Source organism: Ovis canadensis, chromosome 2, assembly GCF_042477335.2.
Source record: "Ovis canadensis isolate MfBH-ARS-UI-01 breed Bighorn chromosome 2, ARS-UI_OviCan_v2, whole genome shotgun sequence".
NCBI lineage: Eukaryota > Metazoa > Chordata > Mammalia > Artiodactyla > Bovidae > Ovis > Ovis canadensis.
The window spans coordinates 245,463,737-245,478,448 of NC_091246.1; the positions used below are offsets into that span (position 1 = coordinate 245,463,737).

Consider the following 14,712-nt stretch of genomic DNA (forward strand, 5'->3'; position numbering starts at 1 on the left):
GGGTCATAGGGTAGGACATATCAAGACAGTGCTAAGGGGCCCCCGGAGGAGGGCGGGGATGACATTAAAGTGAAACCAATCATCACGGCTGTGTGTCTTTCTCCAACTTCTGTCGACTGTGTGGGTGCAAGTGCAGGGCTGTGGTTTTGGATTAACCAGGGTGTGGTTTTGCCAGGTGAGTGCAATTTAATACAAAAGGAGCAAGGGGGTTGAGGGCGTATGCAAGGAAGTCATTATAATGATGGTCCATGGAATCTAAGCTGGTGAAGGAGGAAAGTCAGGACATGAGGGAGGCGAGGAGCAGTAGGGGAAAAGGTGGGAAGATCAATGAACTGAAGGTCCTCGTGGGTCTGGAAGCGATGGAGTCGGGGTTCCGGAGGGAGTGAGCAGAAAAGACAGGAGGCGGTGTCAGGAGGATGGAATACTTGATAATTAAATTACACAGGGTAGGGGCACAATTATGAGTAATAACAAGGTCTGGGAAATTATCTTGGCCATGAGGGGCTGAGGCAGGGTGGAGGACAAGAACCACGGGAGGAGGGAACGGGTGTTCTCCATAGGGGAGGGTCATCTATGTGTCACTGAACAAACCAAGTCATCCTCAGACGCAGGGCCCTGGGTAGCGCATGGGCTTGGGATTCAGCCAAACCTGAGTATGAAGCCCCTCTTGCCCACCCCCTCTCATGGGGGTCGTACTCAAGTTAATCAGCTTCTCTGAGCCTCAGTTTTCTCTCATGCAAAGCAAGAGATCATTCCTAAGTCAAAAGATTATGTTCTGAAAATTGAATGAGCTGTGCAGAAAGTGCCTGGTGTGGTTTCAGGCACAGGGTGCTCTGTAATGTGGGTGGATCCCAGGATGTTCCTGTCTTGGGTCTCAGAGCTGAGGAGGGGCCAATGTAGGGCCCAAGACTCTCCCAGGACCCCTTCTCCTTTCCCACCATCTCAGACCATAGAAGGTGTGACTGGAAGAGCCTGACTCCCATTTCTCTTCCTTTTTACAGAATAGGAAACTGAGGCCCAGATAGGAAAAGTGACTTAACATGTGTCACTGTGACTCAATTATCATACAGAGTAAGTTCCCTTTTGAAATCAGTTGAAGTCTGGATTAAGATAGGAAATGCGTACGAGGGGGGAAAGGCTTATATATAAAATTTGAAAGACAGTTGGACTCTTCAGGATGTACTTTAGCCATCATTCCCCTCCATTCACTGGAACAATTAAAAGTTGACCTTGGTGAAAATGAAACCCTATGAAATTACCCCTGCTCTCTCTCTTCTTCTCTCTCCTCTTCCTACATCCCCAAGTCACACCCCCACCCCAGCACTGACGTTGGGGTCCTGTGATTGGTCAAACATTAGACTAATTAGCTTTGGAAATAGAAGTGTCAACAAAAGGGTGACTCATAGCCCCTGAATTTGCCAATTGCTCCTCCTAGCCCTCCTAGAAAGAAGGGGAGAGGAAAAGAGACCTCTTAACTTTCCTTCTTTAGAGATCTTAATTCCAGGGTATGGAGTGGGTGCAGCACCAGCCCACTCTCACAAGACCCAATTGTGAGTAGTTTCAGCCCTTGCCAGTCTCCTTGGGGCAAATCCTTTCTGCTTTCTGGACCCCAGTGTCCACATCTACAAAGTGGGAAGAGAGTAAACAAAATGATTATCAAAGAGCCTGTCAGCTCAAGCCTTCAGAGTTCTAGGAATATGCGACTTGGCACCATCTCTGTTGCCTTAGCTGTCCAGGGACAAGCAGGGGGAGACTGGGCCGAAGTGGATTCAGTAGACACAATGGAAATATCACTTCCTTTGGGAGGCTTTCCACGACTGCACCATCTAACAATGTATATGAATCTCTCTGGTTCTCTTCCCTCTCTTGAAAACTTTTTCACACTCACACATATGGTTGCTCTCCCTCCCATTGCCCTGTTCTATTTTCTCCCTAACACTATTAGAAATGTCTTATTTATTTACTTACTGGACTATGGTCTTACTACACTAGAATGACAGTTTGAGAAGGGCAGGGATCTTGCTATCATACCCCAGGGCCTAACTCAACACCTGGTACACAGTAGGTGCTTAATATGTCAGTGTTGGTTGATGAATGAATAAATAAGTGGATGAATGGATCCTGAGGGTGGTACCAGGGCTGTGCCAAGCATGACTGTGATCTCTGCCAACTCTTCTAAGAAGAGCAGTTGGGCAAGAGGACTTTGGAATCAGGAGACCTGGATTCAAGTCTCACAATGCCCATTAGTAGTTGTATGACCTTAGGCATGTCACTTGACCTTTCTAAATCTTAGGTTCTTCATCTCTAAGTTGAGGATAATGATGCCACATCTTGAGATGTAGTTTTAGGAATTAGATGTCATGTGTATAAAATATTTGTGCCTAGTAGGTTACCCAGTAAATGTTACTTTCCCTTCTTTTCCTCCCTCTGCTGGGACATGGAAGGGATAGGTCAAGGGTTTGAAGACTCTGGGTTCAGCTGAAGGATTTTTTTTTAATCTATTTCTTATCTTTCAAGAGAAGGTAAAACAAAATAGCAAGCAACTGAGCTGAGGACAGTGCATGCTTGAGGCTTGCCCCAAGTCACAAAGCCAATGAGTGGAGCAAATAGCAGATTCCCACCCTGACCCCAGACAAGATGGAGAGAAGGGTCAAAGGCAGGATCTTGCTTTCACAGGCCTCCAGATAGAGGAAACAGCTGCTCTAGTCTGTGTCAGGTTCCTGGGATCTAGTCCTAGGTCTGTCTGAGGTAATCTGGTGACCTTGGAATGTAGTTTACTATTTCTAGGTCTTGGTTTCTCTGTACATTGGACACATTGCTCTTGCCCAGCCTACATTACAGAATGGGGGTGTTAGGAGAATTATATTTAATTGTTAAGAAAAATGATGTTTAATTTAGAAGAGAATACTGCAGGGACTTCCCTGGTGATCCAGTGGCTAAGTTTCTGCACTCCCAATGCAGAAGGCCTGGGCTCAATCTCTGGTTGATCAAATAGATCCTATATGTTGCAACTAAAGATTCCACATGCCACAACCAAATAGATAAATATTTTTTGAAAAGAGAGAATATTGCAGAGATGAATCAGACTCAATTTCTAGAATTTTGCCGCCAGCACCTATATTTAAAATAAGAAAAGATTAAACATAATAACAATAAGCCTCATCCCACTAGGCTCTGTAAAGTGGGAGAGAAAAACATGTAAATGTATTATTTCAATAGAACACATGAATATGTTTTGCCAACTATAAATAACCAAACCAAATTAAGAATATATATATTTATTGAGCCCCTTCTCTGGAGTAGATGAGGAAACCGACTTAGATTTAGGGACTTGCCCAAGGCACCAGGACCTGAGAAGCTAAGAGGCTGGCAGGAAGGACTTCCACCTGCTGCCCAGGAAGCTGCTGCCAGAAGACCAACACTCCAGCTCAGGCTTCCCTCCAACCTCCAGCCCTGTGAAGGCCCTGAGTCTGCGCAAGTGTAGTGGAAAGAGCAAGTGCCTGCAGACTCTCTAGTGCAGGTTCAACACCAGGGCCTGTCTCACTTGCTGTGTGACCTTGAGACAGTCAAGCCCCTTCTCTGAGCAGGTTTCCTCATCCCTAAACCAAAACATGGGGCTTCCCAGGTGGCTCAGTGGGTAAAGAATCCGCCTACAAATCAGGAGACCCGGGAGACACAGGTTCGATCCCTGGGTCGGGAAGATCCCCTGGCGGAGCGCATGGAAACCCACTCCATTGAATATCCTGCTTGGAGAGTCACATGTACACAGGAGCCTGGACTACAGCCCATAGAGTCGCAGAGTCGGATACGACTGAAGCGACTGAGCAGGCGCACAAACCAAAACATTAATGCTAGCCAGGTAGAGGTGTGCTCAGGAGAGTACATTACAAAGTATCTACCTCGGTATACAAGTTCGTCACCTTTTCTCAACTCTGGAAGATTGCCTGAGAGCAGGAGGAGCACGGTGTGAAGTCGAGCAATTGGCGCAGTCTCTCTGAGCTTCTGAAAATAGTGGATGACTAGGACCAGGCCCAGTGATTTCTAAATTCCTTCCAGTGCAAAAAAAAAAAAAAAAAAGCTTAGTGGTCCAATTTCGCTACAAACTTCACAGGTCACTTCCTTCTCGTCTGCCCCTGGAGGGCGCAGTCCGTTTAAATCCAGGACTTGCCTTCGGCCCGAGCCAATCACCGAGAACAGAAGTTCTTTAAGGACCAAAGGAGGGAATTAAGCCGGAGCAGGAGGACGGGCAGGGGTGTGCCATCCAACCAATCGGAATCCTCCTGGCGACCAGTGACTCACGTGCAAAGCTTTGCTGACCAATGGCAGGCGCGTCGAGAGGCGGGGCGGTTCCCGCTGGGTGACAGCTGCTCGGACCAATGGGTGTGTCGCCCGCGGCCTATAAGAGTCCGCGGGGCCCCGGGCGACAAGCTTTAGGGTCGGTTGGTCGTCGCCGTCGGAGGTGTCCTCTGGGTTTGCCTCGCCGTCGCTGCTGTCCGGTCCCTGCGTCCTCCGCGTTGGTCGGGGCCCAGCCGCTCTCCCGGCCCTCCTCCCCTTAATCGCCCCCCGGTTTCTGCCGTCGGGGCCCCGGGGCCGGGCTAATGATGCCGTCGGAGAGCGAAACGGAGAGCCGGGACCGGGCGGCTGCACAGGTGGGGACGGCTACGGCCGCGGCGGTGGCTAAGGCCGCCCCGGCAGGCGGCGGCCCCGACCCGGAGGCCTCATCGGCCTCCCTCGGACAGCACCTGAGCGGGTTGAGCTGGCCGCAGGTGAAGCGGCTGGATGCGCTCCTGAGCGAGCCGATTCCCATTCACGGGCGCGGCAACTTCCCGACGCTAAGCGTGCAGCCCCGGCAGATCGTGCAGGTGAGAGGCACTGGGCGGTGGATAGGAAGTCTCCATCCTGAGGCTCTCGTGGCTGGAAGGTTCCCGGAGTCTGTTCGATTTGTTGGACAGCTAGGAAAACAAGGCTCGGGGAAGGACAAGAGCTGTAACAAAATCGCGCAACCTTGATGGGAGTCCACATCCTACTACCCCCGCATCTCATAATCTTTTTTCCCCACTTGACTTTCCTGTCCCCCGCCCCTTGAGGAGCCCCGATGGCCCTCGGACCGTTTACCTAGGTCCTGGCTGGAGGGGGCGGGAAGTGGGGAGGGACCTGGCCTGGGAGGAAGAACAGCCCCGCCTGCAAGGACAGGAGTTGCCAGGCAGCCCTGGGTGGGTAGCTTGGGTAGTTTTGCACGCTTGAACCCGAGATAGTTCTTTTCATCTCCAAACCGTCATCCCCAGGTCTCATGCCCAACCCTTTCCCTCTCTTGAGATTTAGGAGCAGATTCTCTCTGTCCTCTGCTCCCACAGCCCACGGCTCAAGAGCCCCCTCCGGAAAGCTGAGAAATTCCAGCTAGGACTCCCTCTCAACTGGGGTTGTGTGGCAGGAAGAGATTAAGCATGAGGCACCTGATGCCTGTGTGCGGGGTGGGGTGGGGGGACATCAGGTGTCCAGTTTAGCTGTTTCTTTCCTTTCCCAAGATTGGAAATGAGGGTTGAGTCTCTGGCCCCAAGCCCCATCTCTCTCCTGAGGGGAAGAGAATTCTGGCAACTCCTTTCCTGTTCCACAGACTCCCTCTTCCCTTTACCTGGCCCTCAACAACCCTAAAATTGCTCTTTCACCTATATAGCCCAGGCACTGTCATGCTCTGAAATACCATAATATGGTAATTACTGTACCCATTTTATAGCTGGGGAAGCTGAGGCCCCAAGAGGGGCCGTGAGCTCCCTAAGATTTCCTAGAGGTGAAAAGCAAACCCAGAGAATCTTTGGTCTTCCCAGGAGCTGGTTACTACAAGTTCAAGGCTTTCCCATTTTTTCCCAAGACTTCCCAAGTTCCCAAGATTCAATTTGTAGGTCTTAGCAGTTAGAAGAAACCAGAAAATCTAGCTGCAATTCCTGCATATTCCTGGCAGCAGATGGGGAAGTAGACATGCAAGCCAGGTAAAGCAGACCACCCCCCATCCCTGGCTCTTCTGTCTTAGCTTCCACAGAGGGGGAGGGTTGCTTGTTGTGGGATTACCTCTCCCTCCCTCTCAAGGAATGGGAGGGGGTGGGGGCAGATTCCCTAGGGTTGAGTCATCAGTGGCGAGGCATTCCTGGGCTGCCCCGCTGTTATGGGGCAATTAGGAACCAGTTGAGGTTTTTCTCCTCCTTGACAGTCAGGTCAAACTTGGGGCCCCAAATGCTATATCCCCAGGACTATTATCCCAGGCATGAGCCCAGTGTGGGAGTTCTTCTCTGCAGGGACTTGGGGTGCCCTAAGGGGAGGTCCCTGCCCCTGTCAGTATGGTCCAAACTGCCTTTACTGGTATGTTCTCCGTGCCAAGCCCTGTTCAGGACACCAGGGGCACAGATGTGACTGAGACCCAGCCCCCTGGCTTTCCAGCTACTCCCATCCAGGTGGGGAAGACTGCAGGTCAATAGGAGCTGACTCTACAATGTGATAAAAGTACAATGTCTCCTAGACTAGGGTCAGAAATACACAGACCAGGGAACTGCCGGCTGTTGGGGGGAGGAGGACAGTGGCGACTTAGAGAGTTGGACTGGAAGGCTGGACATCTAGTTTCAGGGCCTGGACCATTGTCAATTCCTTTTGCTGGCCCTGTGCGTGCGAAGTTGCTTTAGCAAAGTCCAACTCTGTGGAACCCTATGCATTGTAGCCCACCAGGCTCCTCTGTCCATGGGATTCTCCAAGCAAGAATACTGGAGTGGGTTGCCATGCCCTCTTCCTGGGGAATCTTCCCAACCCAGGGGTCCATCCTGCGTTTCTAACATCGCCTGCATTGGCAGGTGGGTTCTTCACCAGTAGTACCCCCTGGGAAACCCAGTGTCCCTTTTTGTTCAATGGGAATGGGTTGAACTGCTCTCCATTGCCCCTTCTGCTTCCAGAATCCAAAGGGTCCTTTACGTGGCCTGTACAAATGCCTCCACAGGGAAGAAAGTCCATCTTCTGTCAGGAATTTGTAGCTGGCAGCTTCACAAGCTATTGGTATGTGTGTGTGTATGTGTATGGGGGGCGGGTGGTGGCAGGGGGTCCTGTTTGTGTGTATGTGGTGGGAGATGCTGGTTTGTTGACTTTGGGCTTCTCACCTGTGCTGAGTTGTCCCATGGTTCAAGAATTGGAAACTTTCTCCCTCTCTGCCCCCCAACAAGCTTTGCCTACAGCAGTAATCTGGGCATTTAGAGATACGATTCCTGCTTGTACCTGGGCTAGAGGAACCTACTCTCCTGTAGGAGGCCCCCACCCCCACCCCACCCCCTGGAACATAGTTCTGGGAGAACTGACTCTACTTAAGTTCAGCCACTTATTGACTGTGTGTCCCTAAACAAGTCCTCTGCCCTCTCTGGGTTCAGAGGATTGAACTCGTCTCTGATCTCTCCAGCTGCAGCCAAAGGGCCTGTATTAGGTGGCTCCAGACTCAAGTTTTGTAAGCCTGCTGGCTGACAGGACCTATGATCTCCCTGCAGGTCTCAGCAGCAGTCTGGGAGCAGAGTGGTTTGGGAGAGGGCCTTGGCACAAGAGCAAGGAGGGTGCAGCCATTGCCCCGTCCATGGCTGGAAAGTCTGATTCAGGAGGCTCCAAGCTGCCCTGCAGTCCTTGGGTGTGGCAGTATCTGGGGACTGCCTGCCAAGTTGGCTGTAGTCACACCTGGGAACCAGACAACAGCCGCTGGCTGGCTGACACAGCCAACCCCATGGCCTGACGCAGGAGTTTTAACAAGGGTACTCCTACCTACTCACCAGGCCAGATGCCATGCCCTGGGGTGGGCATCAGCCGGGGAGTAGGAGCTGGCACTGAGTGAGGCTCAGTCAGCTCTAATGGGACTTGGGGAGGGGGCTGGTCAATGCTGCAGCTCTGCCAGAGTCCTTGGGACAAAGGTCTGTGGCCCAGTCCTCCCCTTGGCCTACACGGGCACAGCTGCCAGAGTGCGGGAAAGTAGTCCCACAAGCTGGCCCCTTACCTCCAGCCTCCCGTATCTGCCTGGCCATGGCTTCCCCCAGCCCCACCTTCCTGCTCCCTAGCTACTCTGACCCTGGGCTTCAGTGACTGGAGGGTTGCTCTCACTTTGAAACTCTGAAATGGAGAGCAGATTAGAGCCCTAGTTTCTGGTCTCTGCCCCTTCCAAACCCTGGATTGGTAATGCAGTAGAAAGCGGATAGGATTGGAAGTCAGCCATAGCTGAATCTGAAGGCACCTCTGGGTGATGGCCACCCACTCCAGCATTCTTGCCTGAAAATCCCAAGGACAGAGGTGCTTGACAGGTTACAGTCTATGAGGTCACCAGAGTCAGACACGACTTAGTGACTAAACCACCCCTGGGTGATCCTGTGTAGGTAATTCACTCCTCAGCTTCCCCATCTATAACTTGGAGATGTTAAAGATCTAATCCCTCATAGGTTCTGGTGAGAAGGCCCAATGCCCGGCCCCCCAGGTTCCTGATGGCCACAATAATACCTTCCCCTAGTCAGGGTCCTCCTCCAGGAAGCTTCTTGGAGGGAGCCGCCCGCCTCAGATTGCCCCACTGCAGCTTGCCTCCTCAGCACTTAGGTGCATTCTTTGCAGTAATTCCCTGGGAGGCCAGCAGAGCAGCCCGCCTGGAGCTGACTTGGCAGCAAGGCGGGGTTGCAGAATCCTCAGGGTAGGAATGCTGCCTGGTCACTTTCGGTGTGTGAAGCTGGGCTGCTAAGAAAACAGTGTCGGAGCCCAGCTCCTCTCTTCTCCCCTCCCTGGTGCTAGGCCTCTGCTAGAGGAACAGATTCGAGATGACACAGGTTTCCCTGTCATGTTCCTATGTCAGCGGATGGGGTCTGCTACATTCTTCCCGCTTGGCTCACTTCCCTGGTGGCTCAGACGGTAAAACATCTGCCTGCAATGTGGAAGACCTGGGTTTGATCCCTGGGTTGGGAAGATCCCCTGAAGAAAGAAATGGCAACCCACTCCAGTACCCTTGCCTGGGAAAATCCCACAGACAGAGGAGCCTGGTAGGTTCCTGGTAGGTCCATGGGGTTGCAAAGAGTCGGACATGACTGAGCGACTTCATTTTCCTTTCCTACTTGGCTCAGAAGGCTTCCTGAGATTTTGACCCACCCCCTGCCCAAGAGCAGAAAGAGTCTGGGTTTTAACTTCCAGCCCTGCCATTTCTGAATGGCCTCTCCTCTGAACCTTAAGTGTTTTACTACTAGAAGCCTCAGTTTCTTCATCTGTAAAAATGAGTCTAATATTTGCTTCGCTGGGTCCTTGTAACGATAAATGAGTGTGTCATAATCAAAAGAGCGTGCATGGACTTGAGAATTCAACTGACCTGGGTTCTGGTCTCAGCCTGACTACTCTGACTTTGGACATGACTTTCCTGTGCCTCAAGTCCCCCACCTGTAAATTGAGATGATAATACATAAAAATCAGGATTATTATGAGGGTAAGGGTAGTAATGCATGTGAAGTGCCAATTACATTCCCAACACATTTGAGCGGTTTGCATAAGGCCTGGCACAAAACTGCTTTACTTGCAGTTTTAGAAAGGTGGAATAGCATAGTGGTTGAGACATGAACTCTTGAGTTTAATTCCTAGCTCTGCATTCACCGGCTGTGTGACTTTGGGCAAGGTACTTGGCCCCTCTGTGCTTCCAGTTCCCCATCTGTAGAGTGGGAGTAAGAGTACCTTCCTCATAGGGTTACTGTAAGAATTGTGTGAGTTTATATCCTAATTATAAAGTGCCTAGATCAAGACCTGGCATTTAGTAAATTCTATGCACCTATGTGTTATCATTATTGCTGTTCTGAGTCATTCCTCCAAAGGGGCCCCTTTCCAGATGAGGAAATACAGGTTTAGAGAATGAAATTACTTTCCAAAGGCAAACCAGCTGGTAAGTGGTCAACAATGGTTGATGTCACTGTGGTTATTGCGTTTAAACCCAGAGCGGATCCTCCTGGAAGCCGGGTCGCTGACAATTCTTCCTCCCGCCGGCCCCCTGCAGGTCGTCCGCAGCAGCCTGGAGGAGCAGGGGCTGCAGGTGCACGGTGTGCGGCTGCACGGCTCGGCCGCCAGCCACGTGCTGGACCCCGAGAGCGGCCTGGGCTACAAGGACCTGGATCTGGTGTTCCGCGTGGACCTGCGCAGCGAGGCGTCCTTCCAGCTGACCAAGGAGGTGGTGCTGGCCTGCCTGCTGGACTTCCTGCCGGCCGGCGTGAGCCGGGCCAAGATCACGCCGCTGACTCTCAAGGAGGCTTACGTGCAGAAGCTGGTGAAAGTGTGCACTGACACGGACCGCTGGAGCCTCATCTCGCTGTCCAACAAGAGCGGCAAGAACGTGGAGCTCAAGTTCGTGGACTCAGTCAGGCGCCAGTTTGAGTTCAGTGTCGACTCGTTCCAGATCCTCCTGGACTCCCTGCTGCTCTTCGGCCAGTGCTCACCCACGCCCATGTCGGAGGCCTTCCACCCGTCGGTGACCGGTGAGAGCCTGTACGGGGACTTCGCCGAGGCCCTGGACCATCTGCGACACCGTGTCATCGCCACGCGCAGCCCCGAAGAGATCCGCGGGGGCGGCCTCCTCAAGTACTGCCACCTGCTGGTGCGGGGCTTCCGGCCGCGGCCCAGCACCGACGTGGGCGCCCTGCAGCGCTACATGTGTTCCCGCTTCTTCATCGACTTCCCCGACCTGGCGGAGCAGCGGCGCACGCTGGAGCGCTACCTCGAGGCCCACTTCAGCGGGGCCGACGCGGCGCGCCGCTACGCCTGCCTGGTGACGCTGCACCGGGTGGTCAACGAGAGCACCGTGTGCCTCATGAACCACGAGCGCCGCCAGACGCTGGACCTCATCGCCGCGCTGGCGCTCCAGGCGCTGGCTGAGCAGGGCCCAGCGGCCGCCGCCGCCCTGGCCTGGCGCTGCCCCGTGATCCCTGACGGGGTGGTGCCCGCCACCACCGTCAGTTACTATGTGACCCCCGTGCAGCCTCTGTTGGCCCGGGCCCACACCTCCTATCCCACCTGGCTGCCCTGTAACTGACTCAGCCCCTGGCCGGTAAGGACTTGGCCACCCCAGATGGAGTGGGGCCTCCAGGAGGGCGGGGAGGACCCGGCCAGAGACAGACAGCCAGGGCTAGAGGGCCCAGCACTGCTGCAGAGTCAGGCCTCAGACTGAACAAACCAGATTTCTGCCCCGAGGGAGGGCCCCAGAGGACTGAAGGCCAAGCTGGGGTTCTCGGTACATGGACTTTTTGGTTATTTGCGCCACCTTTTGGAGTAGCATAATTGTGGGGTGCTGGGGTAATTCGTCGTGAGGGTCAACTGCCTTTAGGAGGAGACAAAGAATGTTTGGGATGGTAGCCTCAAGGCCCATCATCTCAGGCTGATTTCTGTGACCTAGAAAGGGTCTTTCTGGCTAGGGCCAGCCCTCAGTGACATCAGCAGCCTCCAAGGGCTTGCAGCCCATCAATGGCTAAAATATTGTTATATTATGAGAATCACGCACTTTGAGTTGGGCTGAACCACTAACTAGGAGGAGGGAAACTGAGGCAGATGCCTAGGTTTGGAGAGGGATAGGTTTAGCTCAGCCCCCTAACACCCCTACCCCAAGCTGTCTAGGTGCACCTTGGGCAGGAACCAAGCAGCCTGGGGTGGAAGACAAGCCATGCCCCTGTCAGGGTGCTTCTCCCTTCCCCCACGTGGTGAGGAGCCCTCCTGCCTGGGAGCTTGTTCTCTAGAAGGTGCCGGGTCCAATGTAGCCACAGTCAAGTGATCCCACCCTTCTGGCTTGGTTACAGGGTCCTCACAAGGGAAAGGAGAGGTATGCCCCACCTCCCTTCCCATCCCTCTGGATTTGTTACTATTTTGCACTTTTAACACCTGCCAATAAAGATTGTCCACACTGAGCTTAGCACCATGCTTTCTCCTGGGAGAAGGACCTTCCATGGCAGTGGGGTCTGTGGCTGCCTCTCACCCAGCCAGAGTCTGGGTTGTATTGGGGGAGGGGACTTGGGGGGGGCAGGGTGTGAGTCCTGGCGGGTTGTTAGGGAATGCCCCTCCTTCCCCTAGTTTGGCGGTTGTGCTACCAGCCTCTGTCCACACGTGTGATTTGCCCCTGCACATCATTTCAGCAAATCTCTTGCTAAAAAGCAGATGTTTCAGTGTTTCCTACCTGGAGTCCTGATAACCCTGGAACTGGCCTCATACTCCAATCCTCAGGGCTGCTTGACTCCATCTCTGCTCAACCTTCCCAACCCTCCCCAGGAAGCAGGTGAACAAGCAGGGGGAGTCTGGACTGGAGACCCTTGCTCTAGATGTGGCAGCTGGGACTAGGTTGAGAGGGGCTTCTGGCACCTCCAAAGCCAGAGCCCAGGTTTGGCCTCCCCACTGGGAGTTGTCATTCAGTCGCTAAGTCATGTTCGACTCTTTGCAACCTCACTGCAGCATGCCACGGTTCCCAGTCCTCCACTATCTCCCAGAGTTTGCTCAGACTCATGTCTACTGAGTCAATGATGCCATCCCACCATCTCATCCTCTGTCATCCCCTTCTCCTGCCCTCAATCTTTCCCATCATCAGGGTCTTTCCCAATAAGTCAGTTCTTCGCATCAAGTAGCCAAAATACTGTAGCTTCAGCATTAGTCCTTCCAGTGAATATTCAGGGCTGATTTCCTTTAGGATTGACTGGTTTGATCTCCTTGCTGTCTCCTCCCTCTCGCATCCCCAAGTGCTGGTGGGGGGATGCCTTGCTCTAAGCAAGTCCCCTAGAGAGGCAAGGACTCTCCTTTCCAAACCCAGCTGGGACCATGCCTGGCTGCCTGGGAGTGCCAGCCGCCAGCCACAAGCTCTTAGGGAGGTGTTCCCTCAGGGCATCAGCCAGTCACAGGCCTGGACGCTGCCTACTGTTTACCCAGCCTCTTTGATCCAGGGAGTGCAATGTCCTTAACATATTGAGGCTCATTAGTGGCCTCTGAAGTGCTGGCTTTTATGGTTCCAGTCAGAGTGGAGAAAACAAGGCCGCGGAGGAGGCCCCAGGCCACCTGGTTGAGTCCAGCCATCTCACCTGCTCAGTGCGTCCCTGCTGGGCTCAGAATGGCTAGAAGGATGAGTGGAAAGGCTGTCTTTGCTTGGTGACTAAAAGCATCCTCCTACCCTACCCTGGCCGTGCCTACTCAAACTAGGGTCCTAGGATGGGGAGCACTAAGTTTGTCCCAGCTCCTGCTTTGGGGTGTGAGGGGGAAGCTCACAGCATAAGCACAGAGGCCTAGCTTCTTGGGTAGGGAGTGGGATTCACCGATATGTGCTTGTTTCCGAGAGGGGAGAGCCAGAAATCCATGGCATACGCGTGTGTGCATGGATTCAGCCCACATGTGCTGGCTACCCCTCCATGGGGTGGAAACACAACAGTAAACAAAGACCAACATCCCTACCCTTGTGAAGATCACACTCGAATGGGAAAGATAGAAAATAAATTATATAGTCTAGAAGGTCAGTGACGCCTAAGAATGTACATAGCTGGGTAAGGGATTGGAAGTGCTGAGGTGTGCAATTTTAAAAAGGGTGTGCCTCCTTGAAAGGGCGACAATCTGATTGAACAAAGACAATGGAGAGCAAACCATGCGGATGTCTGGGGAAAGAGCCTTCCGGGTGGAGGGGACTCATCACATGCTCCTGGCAGGTGTGTCTGGGGAAGGGCACGTGTGCCTGAGGCTGCCCAGCTCACCCTGCACAGGTGTGTGTGCTCCCCAAGAGAAGTGGGAGATGGGAGTTTCCCACTAACAGCTACCACTTCTGGATAGCTCTCCCCCAGACTGGGCGGCATGCTGAGATCTCCCCAGTCACAGCATCCCAATGCACCCTGGCAACAACTCCACGAGAGAAGAACAAGTATTTCCATTTTACAGACAAGAAAACTGATGCCAGAGAGATTTGTGGGCCATTGCCGTTAACCCCTGCACCATCCTGCCCTTATACTCTGGTTTCACCTGGTTGTGCATGACAGTATGTCTCCTGTACATACATGTGACATGGCACTTTTGGCATGTGACAGATAAAAAAGCTTGCATTGCTGTGACTTGGCCATTTTACAACGATGGCAGAGTGTAGCAGCTGTGCCCACTTGTACATTTTCTTGATGTATCCATGACACCAGATATGGCTGTGGTGGCAGTGTCAGAGGCCTGTATGGCATGACATAGGGCGTGCCTGTGGGCGTGTTTGGGGGAGGTGTAGTGTTTCCGGGTGTGAGAGAAACACTGACTCAGCGGCTGGCATTGTTCTCTGATGGACAATCCCTGTAGCCATCTAAGATGCCAGGACAGGAAAGAATCGAGAACTAGGAGCCAGAGGGGGGAAGACTGAGGGAGGAAGAGACCCATACCCCTTCTCCTCTCCAAGCAACAGTCCATTTCCTCCCAGGACCCACAGTGGGTAGGAGAGCTCCAGAGCGGGAACTGCCTTGTTATGAACTTTAGGGAATGAAAGATAGGCCCCCGGGCAGCTGCTGGACGTGTTGGCCCTTCCAGTCCCACTCTCTGCCCTCCTTCATGCCCTGTGCCCCTGGGAGGCTGACCTCTATGAACTGTGCATCAATGGCTCCCTTGTTCCCTGTCTCTCTGTTGGGCTCAGCCAATGAGAGTCCCCAGCAGGAGGTATCGGAGGGAGGAGGAGAATGGGGTGTTTATTTCCCTGCTCCCTTCCCAACT

The 14,712-nt window shown here is 53.1% G+C and overlaps 1 protein-coding gene across 1 annotated transcript; it reads left to right on the forward strand.

Annotated features, from left to right (window-relative positions):
- Positions 1 to 4,378: 4,378 nt before the first annotated feature.
- Positions 4,379 to 11,915, forward strand: TENT5B (terminal nucleotidyltransferase 5B). The gene is made up of 2 exons (XM_069574907.1): positions 4,379 to 4,862; positions 10,022 to 11,915. Exons 1-2 carry the CDS (start codon positions 4,599 to 4,601, stop codon positions 11,048 to 11,050), a joined length of 1,293 nt encoding a protein of 430 aa, XP_069431008.1. The 5' UTR covers positions 4,379 to 4,598; the 3' UTR covers positions 11,051 to 11,915.
- The last annotated feature ends 2,797 nt before the right edge of the window (positions 11,916 to 14,712 follow it).